This window comes from Pundamilia nyererei, unplaced genomic scaffold, assembly GCF_000239375.1.
Source record: "Pundamilia nyererei isolate P.nyererei 1_Seehausen unplaced genomic scaffold, PunNye1.0 scaffold00122, whole genome shotgun sequence".
In the NCBI taxonomy this organism is placed as follows: domain Eukaryota; kingdom Metazoa; phylum Chordata; class Actinopteri; order Cichliformes; family Cichlidae; genus Pundamilia; species Pundamilia nyererei.
The window spans coordinates 1,404,056-1,422,835 of NW_005187523.1; the positions used below are offsets into that span (position 1 = coordinate 1,404,056).

The 18,780-nt window shown below is 41.5% G+C and overlaps 1 protein-coding gene across 8 annotated transcripts in view; it reads left to right on the forward strand.

Annotated features, from left to right (window-relative positions):
• Positions 1 to 18,780, forward strand: part of LOC102198357 (DENN domain-containing protein 5B-like) — a 70,452-nt gene that overhangs the window by 26,257 nt on the left and 25,415 nt on the right. For 6 of the 8 annotated variants that reach the window (XM_005742645.2, XM_005742647.2, XM_005742646.2 and 3 more), the window contains exons 2-5: positions 1,129 to 1,188; positions 7,163 to 7,272; positions 10,303 to 10,987; positions 17,273 to 17,460. In XM_005742645.2, coding sequence (XP_005742702.1) covers positions 1,129 to 1,188; positions 7,163 to 7,272; positions 10,303 to 10,987; positions 17,273 to 17,460 — 1,043 coding nt within the window. The remainder of the gene's footprint in view (positions 1 to 1,128; positions 1,189 to 7,162; positions 7,273 to 10,302; positions 10,988 to 17,272; positions 17,461 to 18,780) is intronic. The other 2 variants (XM_005742648.2, XM_005742652.2) reach the window with 1 other exon arrangement.

Consider the following 18,780-nt stretch of genomic DNA (forward strand, 5'->3'; position numbering starts at 1 on the left):
TAATTCAAAGATATACGCGTAACAAAGTCACAATGCTCCTTTTTATATATGTACCCCACCCAAAGAACATATTGGACACAATCCAGAGAGACAGGAAAATAAATAAATAAATAAAAAAATAAAATAAATTTAAATGAGGTACATCAACATTCACCATATATAAAGATGTGCACTTAAAAGGCAATAGTTTGCACAAAATGAATCGCCTTCACAACAATAAGGGTATACGGTGGCTGCCAAGTGAGTATCAGATGGGAATGGTTTTAATTTTCTCTAAATGTTTTAGCAAATTATCCCAAACGGCAAAGAATCTCTCCTTCGAGCCCTTGAGAGTATACTTTATTTTCTCCAGCTGTATAAATTGTGTCAGGTCACTGAACCACAGAGCCGCTTTGGGTGGCTTTTGTGACTTCCAATGCAACAATATCCTTCAGCGCGCAAGCAGTGTAGTCAAAGTGATTATGTTTTTGTAGCTTTTCCTTAATGTTCTATGTCCTCTATCTGTAGCACCAAATATACCCAAAACTGAAATAAATTACTGCGACACTTTTTGTAAATCAACAACAACTAACCACGTCTATCGGCGCTACTTCACTCTTTAGAATTCTTGGGAAAAACACTTAAACAGACAGTCACTTTTATACGCTGTCAAATTTACATTACAGATATGAACTGTCATCTCTGTGGTCTCTTCTATGTGAAACTGGTAAAGTTATTTGACTGCAATATAAATATGGTACACTTGCTGCTTCTGTAGTTGTGTTTTGGATATGCTGCTTGGTTTGACTCCAAAGAATGTGTTACTCACTTGCCCTGAACCTCGAGTTTCACCGACAGCTTCAAAAAGAGGTCACTAACATGAATCTAAGCATTTTAGTTGAATCTCTTGTTTCTGTTTTGTAATGTTCGAGTCCTTATTAGGAAAAAAGTGTCGTTTTACAATGTTACCGCTTCCATTTGAAGCATGTGTGTTGCATCCTTAATGGCATGCTATCATCTATTGTGTCATGTTCATGCTTACCTCATTTTCATGCATTTAATTTGCTTTTCTGTGTCCATTTATTATGACATTGCGCTCTTTTTCTGTGTTTTTTGCTCCATGTCTTGCTGCATGTGGTTCACCTCTAGCTTTGCACCGGTGGCTAGAAGCAGACCGCCAAGGCAGGGATCCAGATACTGCATCTGCAGGTAAAACACACTGCCTGTACTCCTCGATTCTGAGCTTACACTTCACATTATTTTCCTGCAAGCCAGCTTTGTTCTCACTCAACTGCTCTCTAAGTGTGTGTGATGTCAACCCCTACATATAGTCAGTGGTCCGTAGGTGCGCATGTGCTGTCAAAATAAAAGACGCGCACCAGATAAGAAGTTGCAACGCGCGTTTGCATACATACGATTTTCTGGAGGAGGACAGACATTTGTTTAGAGCTCTTAAAGATGTCGAAGAAGCTCCTTTACTTTGGTGTTCCTCCACCTCCAAAGAAACGTCAGGAGGAGTCCGAACTGCAAAAGAAGCACGTATTCTTGGAAAAGTGGTTGCAGGAGGTGAGCTGGCTTCAAACAAATGCCAGCGGACCACTTATGTGCACCCCTGCATGTAGTATTAATTTTCAGCAACTTCCTTATGAGGAAAATAAACTGGACTGTTGTATATTAAAATAAATATTTTATATAAATATATTTAGATAAACTAGGTGTGGGTGATATAGCCTCAAAATTATGTTTTTAAAAATTGTTAATTTCAGTGATTGCAGGCAGCAGCATTTATTGATGTCATCAATCAGCTATTTTCCAAAGAGCTCACTGATGACAGATTATCTAATATGAAGTATGAACTGATTACCAAACAGTGCCAGCGGCAGAGTATACGCCGTCACATGGGATAAGTCAAAATAGCCTAGGTTCTGTTTTCCATCGAAATGTTTAAATAAAACTATGACATTACTGCTTAACACTTTAGTTTAACAAAAACAAGAACTAAAGTACCCTTACTGTGTAACTTTGGGAGCCTGCACGATATTGTCACATAGGAAATTAGAGAACAAATAAATTAGAGAATAAATAAGTAAATTTAAACTAATTAGAAATTTGAAAAAGAATCTTGCTGGTATGTTGTATCTTGGGTTAAGTTTTTAACCACTTGTTTAAAGCCCTGCTTTTTCATGCAGTTGCACCAGTAATTTCCATCCAAGCAGCTTGTTTCTACCTTTAGTTCAAACAGATTTGTAGCATATTTTGCAAAGTAATGTTCTTTGTTTGCAGTCTGATTTTTTTGCAGCTCCCAAAAAATTACGTGTGAGATGAGATGACACTTGTTTTGTATTATTGTATATGTTCTTCATATAATGCTGTGATCCAAACAGTCCCTTTCACCAGTTTACTACCTTTACTCATGGAATGAAAACTCAGTATAGCAAGTTCCACTTATTATACCAGTTGTTACTTATCAGCAATATCATGCTAACAGCGTTAGCTATAAAACCTGTTTGCATGTTTGAATTGGTCTTTCTGCACATCTGTTCATACTTCACTGTGTTTCCTGAATTATGATGAGTTTCTCTTTGCAATTAAACACATCTGAATAGAACTAAGGAAATGTGTTTATTATGTAAACCATATTCATGATTATGTCCATTAAATCTTTTCACAGTTTTAGTTTTAGGTTAATATTATTTACCAGCTCTAGGGAGTTTAAAGGCCAGCATGAAATTCTCCACATAGCACAGGGCGCATCGTACCGCATATTTAGCTTCAAATTAAACTTTTGGCCCTTTTGGGGATAGAGAAATCATGTCAGTCCCTATCTGTTTGTGTTAGGCCAACATTCCCGTGCTTTGTAGATCCCCGTGGATCACCTCACCACCTCCATGTGGATTACAGTCTTCAATCCATTTCATCCTCTTAGCCAGTCGCTGTCTCTCATTTCCTGTCTGCATTCTACAACTGACAATGCTGAATGTAGGTCAGCTCATTTGAACTTGTTATCCAAATCAGCCCCTCTTGTCTTCATGACTAAAGCGGGCTAGTTTATTTGGGATTTTTTTAGGTATTGTGCTTATGCCTGACTTCTCTTCTCTTCTGCCTTAGAGGTGACAGCCTTATAGTAAAGCAGTTATCTCCTGGGGTAGACAGTCAAATGTCTATAGCACAGGTGTCGAGGGCCGGTGTCCTGCAGCTTTTAGACGTGTCCTTGATCCAACACAGCTGATTTAAATGGCTAAATTACCTTCCTTATTATGTCCTGAAGTTCTCCAGAGGCCTGGTAATGAACTAATCACTTGATTCAGGTGTGTTGACCCAGGGTGAGATCTAAAACCTGCAGGACACCGGCCCTCGAGGCCTGGAGTTCCCTACCCCTGGTCTATAGGTATGAGAGAGCAGAATGGGCCAGTTTTTTCCAAGTTTCTCTCCTTTGTATATTAGATGTTGCTTTAGTGATTGTTGTAAATGTTATCCCTGATGCACAATAGCGAGTATATTGCAGTACCCATGAGAGCACTCTTAAATGCTTTGGCTTCAGGCTTGATGGTGCCCTTCACATCTGGTGAAGGGCACCATCAAGCAGAAGAAAGAGTCCTATCGGGCTTGGTTAGCTTGTAAGATTTTGGAGGCAGCTGGCAGGCTCCTGCAGTCCAAGTGGAACACAGCTCAGGCAGTCACTGGAAAAAAACTTGGGTGTAGGAAGACTTTGTTATGGGAAAAGAAAAAGACTTTGATCTGTCTCAAAGCAATTTTGGCAAACAGTCAGGTGACTTGGGAGAGGAAAACGGCGCTCTATTTACATGGTACATGGCGTGAGGTGCTACTGACCTCAAATGAGGATATAGTCGAGCCTCCTTAATCTATAGAAGAATGTCTTCTATAGAAAAAGCAGAGTCTGGGTGGTCACTAGACAGCTTGTTGGTGGTAGGGTCCCTGGGGTGAGGTAGCCATGGTCTTTAAGGCCCTGGATGTTGTAGGGCTGTTTTGGTTGACATGCCTCTGCAGTGTCACCTGGAAACGTGGGGCAGTGCCTCTGGACTGACAGACTGGGATGTTAGGTTCCATCTTTAAGCAGTGAGACTGGAGACAGTGCTCTCAGGTGCAGCCTCAATGGGATGGTCTACATCAGGCTAAAGGAAAGAAGAGTCTGTCTGTTAGTCGAATTAGGATTCAGGCAGAAAAACACAGTTTTCGTCCTGGTCACAGAATGCAGGACCAGCTCTTTATCCTCTTGAGGATATTGAAATGTGTGTGGAAACAAGGTGACCGGTCTACATGTATGTTATGGACTTGGAGAAGACATTCGAGCATGTCCCTCTGAGCATTCTGTCTGAGATGCTTCAGGAGTATGGAGTGTCCGGCCTGTTGCTACGAACCTTTCAGTCCTTGCACAGCTATTGAACTTGGTTCACACTGCGAGTCAGACTCATTCCTGGTGGGTAGTAGACTCCACCTTCTTTTCAAAATTTTTATGGACAGAATTTCTAGACAAAGCCAAGTGAGTATGAAGCAGCATCAGTAAGAATTGGCACCTCCAAGTTTCAGACTATGGTTCAACCAGAAAAGAGTTAAGTGCCCACTCTGGATAAAGGACAAGTTGCTGCCTCAGCTGGAATCTTAGAGTCTTGTTGGGCATTTGACAATGATGACCCCTGGGGACCTCCTGAGTGAGGTGTGCCAGGCATATCCTACTGGGATGAGTAAAAATCACCAGGTTTGGCTTAGAAGAAAAGGTTTGATTTTGGAGGAAGTTTGGACATACCTGGTGATTGGGGATAGGGAGTAAGGGCTAAGGGCTTCTATTAGAGTAGAGTAACATTGACGCAGAGCTCCTGCCAAGAGCAGTTGAGGTCTCCCAACTGGAAGCAGTGGTAAAAGAGACACTTCTTTTGTTAACTTAATAAAAACAGGGATGTATGCATGTGAAGACTGGGATGCACAGAAGTGCTCACTAATAAACTCCTTTGTTACCCAGGAGGTGTCCAGGCATTGACAAAACAGTGTTCACCTGTCCCTTTAGCCTTTCCCAGTTCAAAGTTATGCCTTCAAAATGAGGAACGAGTCAGCTGGTTTCCAGAGGCTGATGGAGATAACATTGGGTGATCTCAGAGGTTGGACCTGCTTTTTGTACTTAGATGATTTTTTGATCTATTCTCCAACCTGAGAACAGCATTTTTTCATCTTTGGGCTGTATTAGACAAATTAAGGCAGACAAAACTCACTGTTAAGATGAAAAAAGCCAGCTATTAGAAATGGCAGGCTGGTATCACAGGTTTGGTATCTCTCAGATTGCTGAGCCACTGAAGTGAAAAGGACCCAAAGTCCATTGGACTCCAGAATGTCAGCATTCCTTTGATGTCTGATATCTCAGGCCATCCCAACCCTGACCTAACCTTTGTGGTGTATACAGATCCCAGTGATGTTGGACTTTGGAGTTGTGTTTGTGCAAACAAAGTAGATTATGCAGAGAAATTCTGGCCTATGGCCTGCATTTATTCCACTACAGAAAATGAGTGCTAACTGTAGTGTGGGCATTCAAGAAATGGAGATACCTGATCACTCCTCCTTGGTTTGGGTGTTCAAAACCTAAAAGGGATCTGCACAGTCACTTCCTGGATCCTGTATCTGCAGAAGTTCACCTTTACAGGTGAGTACAGTAAAATATAACACTGCTAAATGCTTTATCCAGAGCCCCTAGTGACCCTGCCAGCAATGGAGTATCCAGGTTGCCAGCATATTATCTGTTAAAGGGGAACCTCGCAAGCACATTTCATTATCAGATGAGGACATATGGAGAGCAAACCAGAATGATGCAAAAATACAAAAGATTTACCAAGATGCTAAAATACATGATGGGAATCTCACTGTGACTGAGGCTACCAAGTTCACCATCCTGGAAGACAATGTCTACAGAGTCTTACAGCTTCAGGTTTGCATACCAGATTGTCTCTGGGAAACCCTTCTACAGTTGTTAGTTGATGACCCTACATTTGGCCACTTTGGCAGATACAAAGCCTAATAAAGGATGCAAACATTGGTATACTGGCCAGGAATAGGTTTGGATTCGAAAAAGTATGTACAAAAGTCTCATGTCAGCCAGAAACCCGTAAGGTGGCGGGAAAACTGCTACAAAGCCTAGTGACGAGGCCCTGGGAGATGTTTGAAGAATTCCCTTGGATGACTGACTAAACGTTTCTCCCAGTGAAAACGCTACATCCAGATAAACTGAATCAACCTTTTGGGATTTTGATTTCCTTCTTTTGGGTTCTCTTCGTGGATTAAAAACCCAAAGTGGGGTATTTTACATTCTATGATGTAGACTTGAATTGACAGAGGATTACCAAAATATAGAGATTTTTTTTCTTTGTGAATGAACTGAGTTAACTGGAACTGGGCTCAGCTAGCCAGAATTGAGAACAGTTATTTCTATTTGAGGTTTTTCATATATTGTTTTCCTTTATGAACCACTTGAATGGTGTTGTTTTTTCTATTATATAGTATTTAATAATCTCTTTGAAAACATCTTTGATTGCATCTTCAGGAAAGCTCAATGCAGAGCTTCCAGGTGCACAAGTGTGAACTTGGTGTTATCTGCTTTGCAGTTCAGTCGCTCACAGAGATATTCTGTCCATTTGGTTTACTGAGCCAGTGCTACTGATTCTGCTAAGCTTTATGTTCTACTTCTGTATCTCATGTCCAACATAATTGGAACTGTGTCAGGACCACTTTTCAAACTAGGATTGATATTTTATTTGGAGTAATGTGTTTGTAAAATCATATGCCTATTTTCTGGAACCTCCCAAGACCTTCTTGCAAATTCTAAAGAGGGGAAAGAACCCATCTCTGCGTTTTCACCTGCATACATGACAAGCACACCAGACAAACATCGAGTTTAGCAGCAATAGCCCTCACAGAACAAAGTAGGCATTAATATAACAGATATGGCATTGCTTAAGTCAGAAAAAGCATGGGGAAGCATCCTACAGAGTCACCAGCAAACAGTATCCTGCTATTTGTGAACAGCACGCCAAACGGGTATCCGTTTAGCTAAAACTGAGGTGGGCTGGCATTGAGCTCAGCTGATCTGGAGCATGACTCTGCAGCTTCAGGCCCAAGTTGTTTGATTTTTTGTTTGTTGATGCATTATTACCTTTTTATTTTCCCTTTCTCATTTGTCCAGGTGAAAACTTTGAGCAGAGTCCCCTGAAGAGGACATTCAAGTCCAAAGTTCTTGCACGTTATCCAGAAAATGTGGAGTGGAACCCATTCGACCAGGATGCTGTTAACATGGTATGTGGACTGTGATTTCTGGAGAAATGATAGGCAGAGGATAAAGGAGGCTATGGATTCTATCAAAAGTACGGCGGGAAGAGCCCAATGGGATCATTTCTAGAGGAAATGGGGCAGATTAGTGGTTTTGGCCAGAGACAGAGGAAGAAGCTTTTGAGGCTTTGATTTAAAACACAGTTGGGCCTCAAGGAATTGTGGGTAACAAAGCAATTAATACAAATCCCCTCCAAAAAGTTTTACATTTAAAGCTGTACTGACAGTGGCAGAGTTATGGTTTTGATTTAGGTCTTTTAAAATCTTGTCAAGAGAAGAGTTCCACACTGCCAAACAGTATTTGGGATAGAGATACCAGACATATATGAACAGATACGAATCACATGTAGATGAAGAAATAATAGATTTTTAAGTTTAGACATCTAGGAAGATCTATAGCAACACAACAGTTAAAAGGGACAGGCTATGTACTGAATATATAGCTTTACATTCTACCTGTGGCAAAGGTGATGCGCACACATGCAAATATGTGCCTTAAAGGGAGTTTCTACTCTGCAAATAAAATATTTTTAAAGTGCTTTCATATAAATCAGGGGTGCTCAATCCCAGTCCTCGAGAGCTACTGTCCTGCAGCTTTTAGATGCATCCCTACACCAACACAGCTGAATCAAATGTTTGATTACCTCTTCAGCATGCCATCAAGTTTGGAAAAGGCCTGATAACAAGCCATTCATTTGATTCAGCTGTGTCGGAACAAGGATACATCTAAAAGCTGCAGGACAGTAGCTCTCGAGGACTGGGATTGAGCACCCCTGATATAAATAAATTACTAAGTAGTGTAATCAGCTGCCTTTTGAGTGAATCTCTCATTTTATATGCAAAAGTAAACTTGATGATGGCAGTCCCTGCTCTGCTCTGAAGCATAGGTGAGCCCATCGTACTGGGCCGTCAGCTAGTTCTCCACCTGCTGCGAGCAGAAGAAATCCTACCATCTCCAACTGTAGTCCTAGACAGCAGAGATGGACCACATGTGACAGCAGGACAGGAATGAAGGAGACATGACCAGCACAGTGTTCGTGATGGAAACAAAGGCGTATACTCTCCGTGTGGATAAAGAGTACACACCTTGTTTTCCACCTCACCCAGCACCACATCTTTTAAATAATTCAGCCGCGCATCTCTCCTTACATTGACATGGAAACAGTCCATTATGCAGCAGTGCAGCAGCTGAAACCTGATGATGCCATGTCAAGGGCATTTAATGACAGAAATATCATTCTTTCTTTTCCCATGTTTTCTGATCATTACAGCTCTTTAAATCATTATCATTATAGCCTTAAATCTCCTCTTCTACCTACATACCTCCATCATCTCTTCATCTTATTACCGTCTCACCGTCTGTGGAATCTAATCTCCTCCTCTTTAGGTTTCTGCTGGGAGGGAAAATCATATATTTGTAAATGGCAGGGAGGTTTGCCCACTTCTTGTGAATATGGTCCTGTCAGTAAAGAGAATAAATACAACCAAATGAGTATTAGCCCATGTTCTGCAGGCACAGAAATCGCACACTTTTCAAAACTTTACATTACACTAATATATATACTAGTATACATATATACTAATATACTAGTGTATATATTCCCATTCTTGCTCTTTAAGTTAAACCACATTTTACATACTAGATCTCTGATGTGTTGCAGTCTGTGAGCAGCAGTTTTCCTGTACCATAAACAATAAACCATGCACATAGGTTGAACTGCTGCTGTCCTCATTTCTTTTTCACATCAGTATTATAACCAGGAAGACATTTAAATTTGGTTGTTTTGTCCTTTAACTGCTACATCGTGGAGCTCATAAGTATATTGGCTCCTACATGAACAGCCACCCTGCACCGGTGTCTCCTGTGTTGCTCCTCACTCACGTAGTTAGATGATCGTTACTGCTTCCTGGTTCATTCTGCAGGCTTGTACTGAAGCCTGGTTAATGCTTATTTGAGACAAGACTTGCCAGATGTCATAATTTATATCATTATCTTTCATTGCTGACTGAACTGCTCATTAAGAGCCATGGATAATCCAATCAGGCCTAAATATTTGTTTAGATGCCGTCAGCACAGAGCACAATAAGGAAGAGAATTCAAAATGTCAACAAATCGTCAAAACAATTATTGTGGATAACAGTTTGTGTGCATGTACACATGCATGGACATGGTGACTTGAGACTTGTCTCCACAGTGTGTCCTTCGTCTCAGCAGCCAAGTAAACCTGATGATGGCAGTAACTGATTTAGGTTGGCTGTGAAAGCAACAAGTGATCAAGTAATCATATGACACGTGATTGCTATAGAGAGTTAGCAAATTTATTTAATAATTAATTTTCTCCTCATTTCTTGAAAATAGTGGATGTGTGGTATAAGACGCCATGAAAGACTTCCTCAGTGCCGTAGTTAACATATTCAGGTATTTTGTTTTGTCACAGCAACAAACAAATGAGTTCAATAAGGACAGATCATTAGAAAGAATCACAGAATACTCCGATGGTCTGTCTCGGCAAAACAGAACCCCAGCTGTAAAAAGGATTAGGGGAGGACCCCCTGGAGCCTAGACGCCGTTGGTGGAGATGAAGGTGGCTTGAATGGAGCTTGAGTGATGAGATGGGGAGGAGGTGGGTTGCACAAAGACGCAGTGAGAGTACGTGGCATGAATGGAAGTGATGAAGCTCAGATTTAGCCGGCAGCACCTTGGAGCGGACAAATGTGAGGCCATAGATCTTCCTTATTGAACTCATTATAACAATAAAATGGAAAACAAAAGCATAAAACCGCAGAAATTCAAATTTGAGAATGGTCATGCAGAGAATCGCTGCCTTTTTCTTGTAAGATTTTCAGCTGTAGAATTAAATGTAAGCAGCATTTTTACCGGTGTTTGAAAATCCTATGAGATCTGGAAAAGTGAAAGATTATGGACACATAAAAAGATTCCAGCGTGAGTGAATCAGAACTGACACGATGACTTCTGTTTACCCTTTCTCTCCGCAGCTCTGTATGCCCAAAGGTTTGTCATTCAGGACACAGGCAGACCAGCGCGAGCCTCAGTTCCACTCCTTCATCATCACCAAGGAGGATGGATCTCGAACATATGGTTTCGTTCACACCTTTTATGAGGAGGTGACCAGCCCACAGATCTGCTCTGCCATGCAGACTCTCTACCAGATGCACAATGCCGAGCAAACAAATGCCGCTTCTTCCTCCTCCTCTTCTTCCTCCAGCATGGACTCACTAGCCAGCAGTTTAGATGATGGTTACTCCCCCACCTCATCATCCTCATCATCTTTATCTCGTGCAGCGGGGAGCTATGACTCGTCACGGGACACGCTCTATGTGTCCAAAGCCTTGTGTCTGATCACGCCTATGCCCTTCATGCACGCCTGCCGGCGCTTCCTTGCACAGATGCACTCTGCTGTTATAGCTGCAACCGCACCCCCCTTGCCACTGGAGAGCTACGTTTACAACATCCTGTACGAGGTGCCGCTGCCTGCTCTGGGGCGTTCACTCAAATTCCACGGCATATACGAACCCATTGTCTGCCAAAGGCCGGGACCAGGAGAGCTTCCCCTGGCCGACTTCCCCCTGGCAGAGGCCTTTTCTCTGCTAGGCGTGGAAAACCTGGTCCAGGTGTTCACCTGCACCTTGCTGGAGATGCAGATTCTGCTGTACTCACAGGGTAAGTACATTCTACACATGCTGTTGGATTTCTGGTGCTACACTTTGAAATGTTTGCCTCCTTTCTGTTAGTAACACTTAAATGTTTCTAAATTTCTAAATGAAAGGTTATTATTATTAAAGGGGAAGAAATCCAACCCTGCACAGCCCTGTGTGGAAAGTGGGAAAATACTTTCAATTCAATTCAATTTGATTTATATGGCACCAAATCACAACAACAGTCACCTCAAGGGGCTTTATATTGTAAGGTAGACCCTACAATAATACATGCAGACAACAATCATATGACCCCCTATGAGCAGCACTTTGGCGACAGTGGGAAGGAAAAACTCCCTTTTAACAGGAAGAAACCTCGGGCAGAATCAGGCTCAGGGAGGGGCGGGGCCATCTGCTGCAAGTAGCCAGGACCAGTAGCAAAGGTAACTTTGTGGACTCACGAGACAAAAGTTGAACTTTTTGGAAGGCGTGTGTCACACTGCATAATACAGCGTTTCAGAAAAGGGACATAGCAGCAGTAAAAGATGGTGGTGGGGCTGTTTTGTTGCATCGGGACCTGGAAGACTTGCTGTGGTCCCTAGCTTTTGGTCACTGTAAGATGATGGCACATTTTCATTTTTAATCATTGTTATGTTGCTAGTTTGTGGGTAGCTAACATATGATCAGCATATTTTGGTTTCATTTTCAAAATTGGGACAATTCAGCGTCCTGGGTGCCGGTGGAGTTAAATTATGTTAAAGATGCATCTGTCTCGGCAGTAGTTGGATCTCCACTCCACAGCCATCTGATAATCCGCTGGTCTGGCACACTGTGAGGATATGGGCTCAGATGACAAAACACTTCTGTCTGACTGATTTGTCTTGTTTGAGTCCAATCGCATCAAATGACCCTTTCTAACCATCTACAAGCAATCCTGTATTTCAAGATTGGCGTGGACGGAGCACTAGGTGCTTTAATGATTTATTCACTGATAATAACTTTGCATCTTTTATGAAACTCTCTGAAAATTCACATTTATTCAGATGTCTTCAGATTAGACACTTTCTTCAGTCTTAGATGTCGAACTTTCCTGAGGTACTTTGAAGACGGCAGATATGTTCCTAACTTTGCGTCCAACTCAGAAAGGGTTAATATCTGCTATCTGTCACATGCTGGTGGGCATTAAAGGCCCTTCGATTGTCAGGCATTAAACTGCTTGTGAGCAGGACTTAAGCCTGTCTGAGGATATGTGAGATTCAATATTTAAGTTGATAAATTCAACATCCTTCTGTCCCGACCCACTCGCACTGGCTGAGAGATCTGATGTCCTGTCTAAGCCTGGAAAACATCTGTTCTGATTAGCGATACCAGCAAAACATACAAACAGCTGTGAGGGTCCTTGCGGAAATATTTGCAAATCTTCAGGCCCTGAGTTCATCACTGCTCTATGAGCCTGCATGTAGATATTCATTTCTTTATTCTTATATATTCTTATTCTATATTATTTTTTCTACATATATATTTCTCTATTTAACTGCCACCTTAACAATAACTAAGTTTAGCTCTGTTCTTTCTTAGAATCTAAGACCTCATTGCAATATGCTTTTTCCCCCTTTCACATCCTCTGCGATGTTTTCTTTTTTATTGTGCTTGTTATTAATGTGTGTGTATTCTGTTTGGTTAACCTCAATAAAAATATCTTTGAGAAAAAAATGAAATCAAATTCAATTAATCAACTTCAGAGGTTTCAGTGGATACATTTTTGTCTTCACTCTATTATGCTATGACGTCGTTTCTTACTTTGAGGCCTTTTAGCCACTGGAAGCTATTGTAAGGCTTTCTGTCTGGTTGCCAGAAGTTGTGGATGTCTGTGGAGAAAATTTGTTTCAAACATACTGTTCCTGTTTTCTATACTTTGAAGCGGAGAAGCATTAGAAACTTGTAAAGTAAAAACTCAGATGAAAACAGAGAACACTGTAATGAGGCTTTATGTGCATATCACACTCAGATACACAGTGATCAGATTTTCCTGCTTCTAGGATTCCTTTCATTTATTATTGACAGCTGCAGTGAGACGCAGTGTGTGCGTTCCTCACTGTGTTAGAGTATTAGAGCCAAATGCAGAGAATCTAGTGTGTAGACTGAGATCATTATTTGTCCTACATTCCTCAGTCATACTCTTCTGCAGTTTCAGTGCAGCTTCAGCACTCTCTCTGCAGCTTGTTTAGCTTCTGTGCATGATGAGTCATGCAAAAAGAAGCTGTTAGCTCATACACCAGACCTTCAACTCCAAATCAAAAAACGCCAGTTTTAAAGGCGGCATTCATAACAACCATCAGGAACTACCTGTAGGAGGTCCAGGTTCTCTGTAGGCACGTAGAAATCGCTCGATGAAGAGGAAAACCCTTTTTTAGTTTGTGAGTCATGTTTGATTCAATCTGATAAATGCCGTAAGGAGTTATCTGTCCAGACAGAACAAACTCTGCTGAAAGAGGGACATTTAACTTCTCAACTTTGAGGCAAGCAATTGAAGTGGGCATCAATGAGAGTGACCAAAAACTCGACTCCCTCACTATAGATGTCAAAGTTGTCCCAGTGATCCTTGTCTGTAAAATCTTGTCTGGTTCCATTGTTCTGGCATCTTTACTCTCTGGATCTGATCACGCACCTCACTGTGTATTGTTCTTAGTAAAGAAAAGGTTTTTCAACACATTTTAGTGTGAGCTTGTTAGTAAAGATGATTCTTGTGGCCCTTCCAAGTCACATTTATTCTGCAAAGGAGATTTGCTGCGACTGCGAGAACGTGAGGTTTGCATTTAAAATGTTTGCATTACAAAAAAAATTATATTAAAGTGTCAAATGACATATATGATAAAACATTAATAGCTGCAAAGACGGTGTGCTTAACCGACTGATTTAATGATGTCAGACTTTAACATGCACTGAAGCTTTTGCTCCAAATTAAAGGCAAATAAAAACCTTTTCATCTGTGCAGTCATGAAGACACTATAACTGTAATCACATTCTTGGCATATGTCAACGTGATTTCCTTGTTTCAGCATGTTCTGAGGTTACCGTCAAAGCCAATTTAGGTCAACAAACTTTCTTACAGAATACAAATTCACGAGTGCAAATTCCAGAAAGACTGTGTGTTTAAGCTGCAGTTGAACTGCTACATTTAATGTTAGCTTAAGTTTAATATGCTTATAGGTACTTTTGTTTCTGCCACAAGTTTAAAATCAAGGATATGGAATCATGAATTAGGCCGGTTTCTGCAATTACTTTCTTTGAAAATCCACAATAATACTCAATAATACAAACTGATTCAAAATGAGCATATTCCTCGTCTTTTTACATTCTGCACAGATTACACAAACACGAGTGATCAAAAAAAGTTGAGTAATTATGTGCGTACAGAAATATACCAACTTCATATGTAATGGCGCTGTAGGCAGGGAAACATGGACCAGTGCTACACGTTAATGAGCTGCTGTCCTGCCGTGTCGTTATTGATTGTGTTAATAATAAGCTAGCAGTTATTATTAAGCACTGTGGCATGGCGGTTAGCACTGTCGGCTCACAGCAAGAAGATCCTGAGTTCAATTCCACTATCAGGGGTCCAGCTTCCTCTCACAGTCCAAAGACATGCAGTTAGAGAACGGAAGGATTAGTCAAGATTCTTTATTCGTCACATGCAGTGAAAGTGTTTAATAATGTTCACATTCCTACTCAGAGTCTCTGACTTTGGCAACCACTCAAAGAAAGAAAAAATGTGTAGATGCTAAAAGTTAGACCTCAAACTTCCAGCAGCAGAAGGTCGGTGGATCAATCACAGGCCAAAGATGGAACCACTGACCTCACTGGCTGTTGATGGGACCACTGCAGGAGATTCACAGGTGTTTTGTAGATACACCTTAAGAATCTGTCTGCAGTTATTCTCTATATACAGAAATTGCCTGAACTGCTTAAAAAGCATCAGACAGAGCCAGGTGCCTGTGTGCGCTAACACTGCACTGATGCAAATGTCATTTCCTGTCCTGACCTTCACAAGAACTGTTAGTCTGTTTGCTGTTTAAGGTGCATCGTATGCGTTTATCCAGAGCAGTCGGCCAGCGTTTTCACACAGTGTGATTAATCAGCGTGTTTGACTTGTCATGGGATGACAACTTGCTTCCTGACAGTAACAGCTGTTTACCACAGACTCGCTCACTTCTTGCCTTGTGAGACTGAGCTGCTGGTCTTTATCAGGCCCTAATGCACCGTTACAGTTTCACAATGACTCGACCTGTTTCGTCTTGTTTTTCAGTTCTATAACAACAACAGCATCCCTGAGCCCTGTCACTGCTGGGGCTTTCCAAAATATATCTGAAGGTGCCTCGAGTTAGCAAGTTTAAAGTCTGTCAGTGTGAGTAAAGGGAAGAGGAGGGAATTTATGAGATACTGCACCTCACCACTTAAGTCAGATTAGAACAGCAAGTGTTGATGACTAAAGTAGAACAGCTGAACTTGTTATTTTAAAGCTAAAGAGAACAAATAGGATGAGACATGCTGCAACATTAAGAAACAGGAGTGTTTCTGTGAGATTTGCTTGCTGTGTTTCCCACACAAAGGAGAAACTTTGAACATGTACAGACATATGAAAAACATGCTCACACGCCTACAGGTAGGAGCTTCAAAACCTGGCTTGTCTCTTTCCCACAAAAACATTTATTAATTACTCAGATTTTCACTTTGAGAATGCGTCCTTATGCCTCATTCACCCCTAAATTTAACACTCGCCTCGGATGGATCGGAGAGCAACTTGGGGTTAATATTGCCAAAGGCAATCCCCGTCTGCAGACTGGAGCAGACTGGGATCAAACCACCAGTCTTCTGATTAGTAGTAGCTCAACTTCCTGAGCTACAGCCAACCTGTAAATCGTGCTTTGATTAAGTGCAGTTATTTTAGATTTGCATGAAAGCTAATCTTCATATATGTGTTATAATGCAGTTTAAAAAGTAGGCCCAAACCTGAGCACTGCGCCAACTTAGCCCCACATTTTACTCCGTACCATATGGCCCCGTATGCCAATAGTGCCCAGTACCATGATGTGTACGAGGGGCTTTGAATACCACGAGAGCTTTAACATACACAAGTGTCTGCTGTGGTAGCAGCTTTAGTAACTTCTAGCAACTCTGCCTGTGGAGGTTCTTAATGACGATGAAGATGGGAAAAGTGTTTGCCCTCTTCCTGATTACTTCTTTTGGCATATTTGTCACAACTTTATGTTTTAGATCATCAAACAAATTTGAATCTTAAACAAAGCTTAAGTAAATACAAAATGCACTTTTTAAATAATGACTGATCCTGACCCACTTGATGCTGTTTGAAAAAGTAATTTCCTTGTAAACCTAATCAAGCCTTTGTGATAATTGGTCATGAGTCTTTAACATCAGTTGCCATTGCAGAATTGCAGAAGCTGGTTCCACAGAAGAGGGGCCTGGAAACTGAAGGCTCTGCCTCCCTCCTGTGCTCCTAGCTGCCGTTCTTCTTCTTCTTTATTTAAGAATAGACTAGAATACGTGTATATGCTGCCCCCTTTAGTTTCAGAACAATTGCACCCTTGGTTTTCTGCCTGTGGTATTTACCTTAGTAAAAAAAACATCAAGTACTATTGCAGATTCCAAAATTTGCCTTTGAGAGGAATCACACGTATTGGTTCTTTAGACATCCCTAATTCTCCGAACACAAAAGAAAAAGACATTTTGCCTCACTTTTTATTTGAGTGTGTGACATTTATTCTAACATGTATTTTACACACTTACCTAGAGCAGCTGTGCTTATAATTTTTTCCGTGTGTGTGTGTGTGTGTGTGTGTGTGTTTATAGACATTTAAACACAATTGTAAATACATTCTGCTTCTAGAAACGGACGTTTTCCGATAAGTGAACCAGCTGTATCTCCGACACGCAGACTGTGGTTAAGACTTTGGAAACCTTCAGTGAAGGTGCACATACAGATCGGGAGATGCTGGCTGAGCCAGGGGGAGAGGACCATGGGAGAGGAGAGGATGATGAATTCATGAAACCTTAGTTATGTTTCCTCCAAGTGGACTTTTCACTCAGGCCATAATGATGAAATCTGATTGAACTGCTGCTGAACTCAATATTAGATCCAGCCTGCAAGACACTGTAGCAGTGCTTGTGTGGTGCTTGGTGGAGCTAAGCGTGAATTTAGGATCATCAGAGTGCAATTTTACAACTGACATGAAACTACGTGTTGCTGTAATGCTCTTGTCTCACATCACACTTCTTTCTCTGTGTTTCTCAGACTACCAGCGGTTGATGACAGTGGCAGAGGGCATCACCACCCTCCTATTTCCCTTCCAGTGGCAGCACGTCTATGTTCCCATCCTGCCAGCCTCCCTCCTTCATTTCCTAGATGCACCTGTTCCCTACCTGATGGGCCTGCAGTCCAAAGAGGGCACTGACCGCTCCAAACTTGAGCTTCCTCAGGAGGTACAACATCAGCCTGGGTAGCGTTAATGCACAGACCAGCCACAACATTAAAACCAGCTGTATAATATTAATTACTATCGACCAGGAGTCCTACCAGGCAGGGTACCAGTGTTGGTGTCTATGGTCTGGCACAGGATGCTGGGCGCAGATCCTTTGAGTGCTGTAGGTGTATGGTGCTTCTGTCACTGGGCTTGATCAAGCTGTGGATTCATGAAACTGCATCAACAATGGTCAGAAGGCAGCCAAGTTTGTGAACGCCGTAACTCGAGAATGAAGGATTTTCATAGTTATGTCACAGGTGCATCTCCTAGAAATTTGGGACTAGTTTAAATCTGACTCTGGGTCAGACAGAGGTGAAAAAGTACAGACGTTCTGTATTTAAGTAGAAGCGCAGATACTTGTAAAAATACTCCGGTAAAAGTCAAATTACTGAATCAAGAGGATGACTTCACACATGAGTACTGTCAGGGGTCAACGTGAGATACAGCATGTGCTGTGGCTCAGCACAGGGAAAAGAGTCACAGCTCACAGTCATTTCTAATGTGAGTTTCAGTAGATTTCCTTTGTGTACAGGCTGTGATTAGCTGGTCTGCTGCTCTGTGTGGATTTACAAAACTGATTTCAACAAGATGTAAGCAGATGTTTCACAAGCTATAAGACAAAATGTCTTAAATTTGTCAGTTACTGAGCCGTCCTTACCTTTAAATCCAACCTCTCTTCTTCCTCTCCTCTCCTGTCTTTCTCAGCTTTATTTCTGACTGAAGTTGTCTCTCACTCTTTCTCTGTGTTTGTTGATGTTTGTGCAGACATTGGATGCCCCTTAACCCTTTAAAGCCGGTCGGAGCAGCACGCTCCGTTTTGCGTAACTATTTTTAAATCCCTGTAGAACCTGAACCCTGTAAGCTAGCGCAATGATTTTTTTTGCATATGAAACCGGAGGAGTTGTACTTACATCTGATGCCATCAGCTTGTCCTCGGTCACGGTTTCCTTCCACATAAAGCTTTGCAAAAACTGCATAAAAAGCTCTTGCAGGAACAAAAACATAATATTCCAGAAACAGGCTTTGCTGATCTGATCAGCTGTTCGTAACACTTCCTACATTGAAACAGACGTCAGTGCAAACGATCGCATGTCCGCCATTTCCTGCCCGAAACTGGAAGTGACGTCATTTTGCGGAAAATGTAGTTTTTTTACTTGTAGGCCTTAAAAGCCTATACTGGTGTTTTTATAAGTCATGTTTGACTTTATGCTTTTCTGAATAGTTTCTGGGATACTTAGAACTCAAACTTCACTGCTGGAAATAGTTTATTTTGATGCAC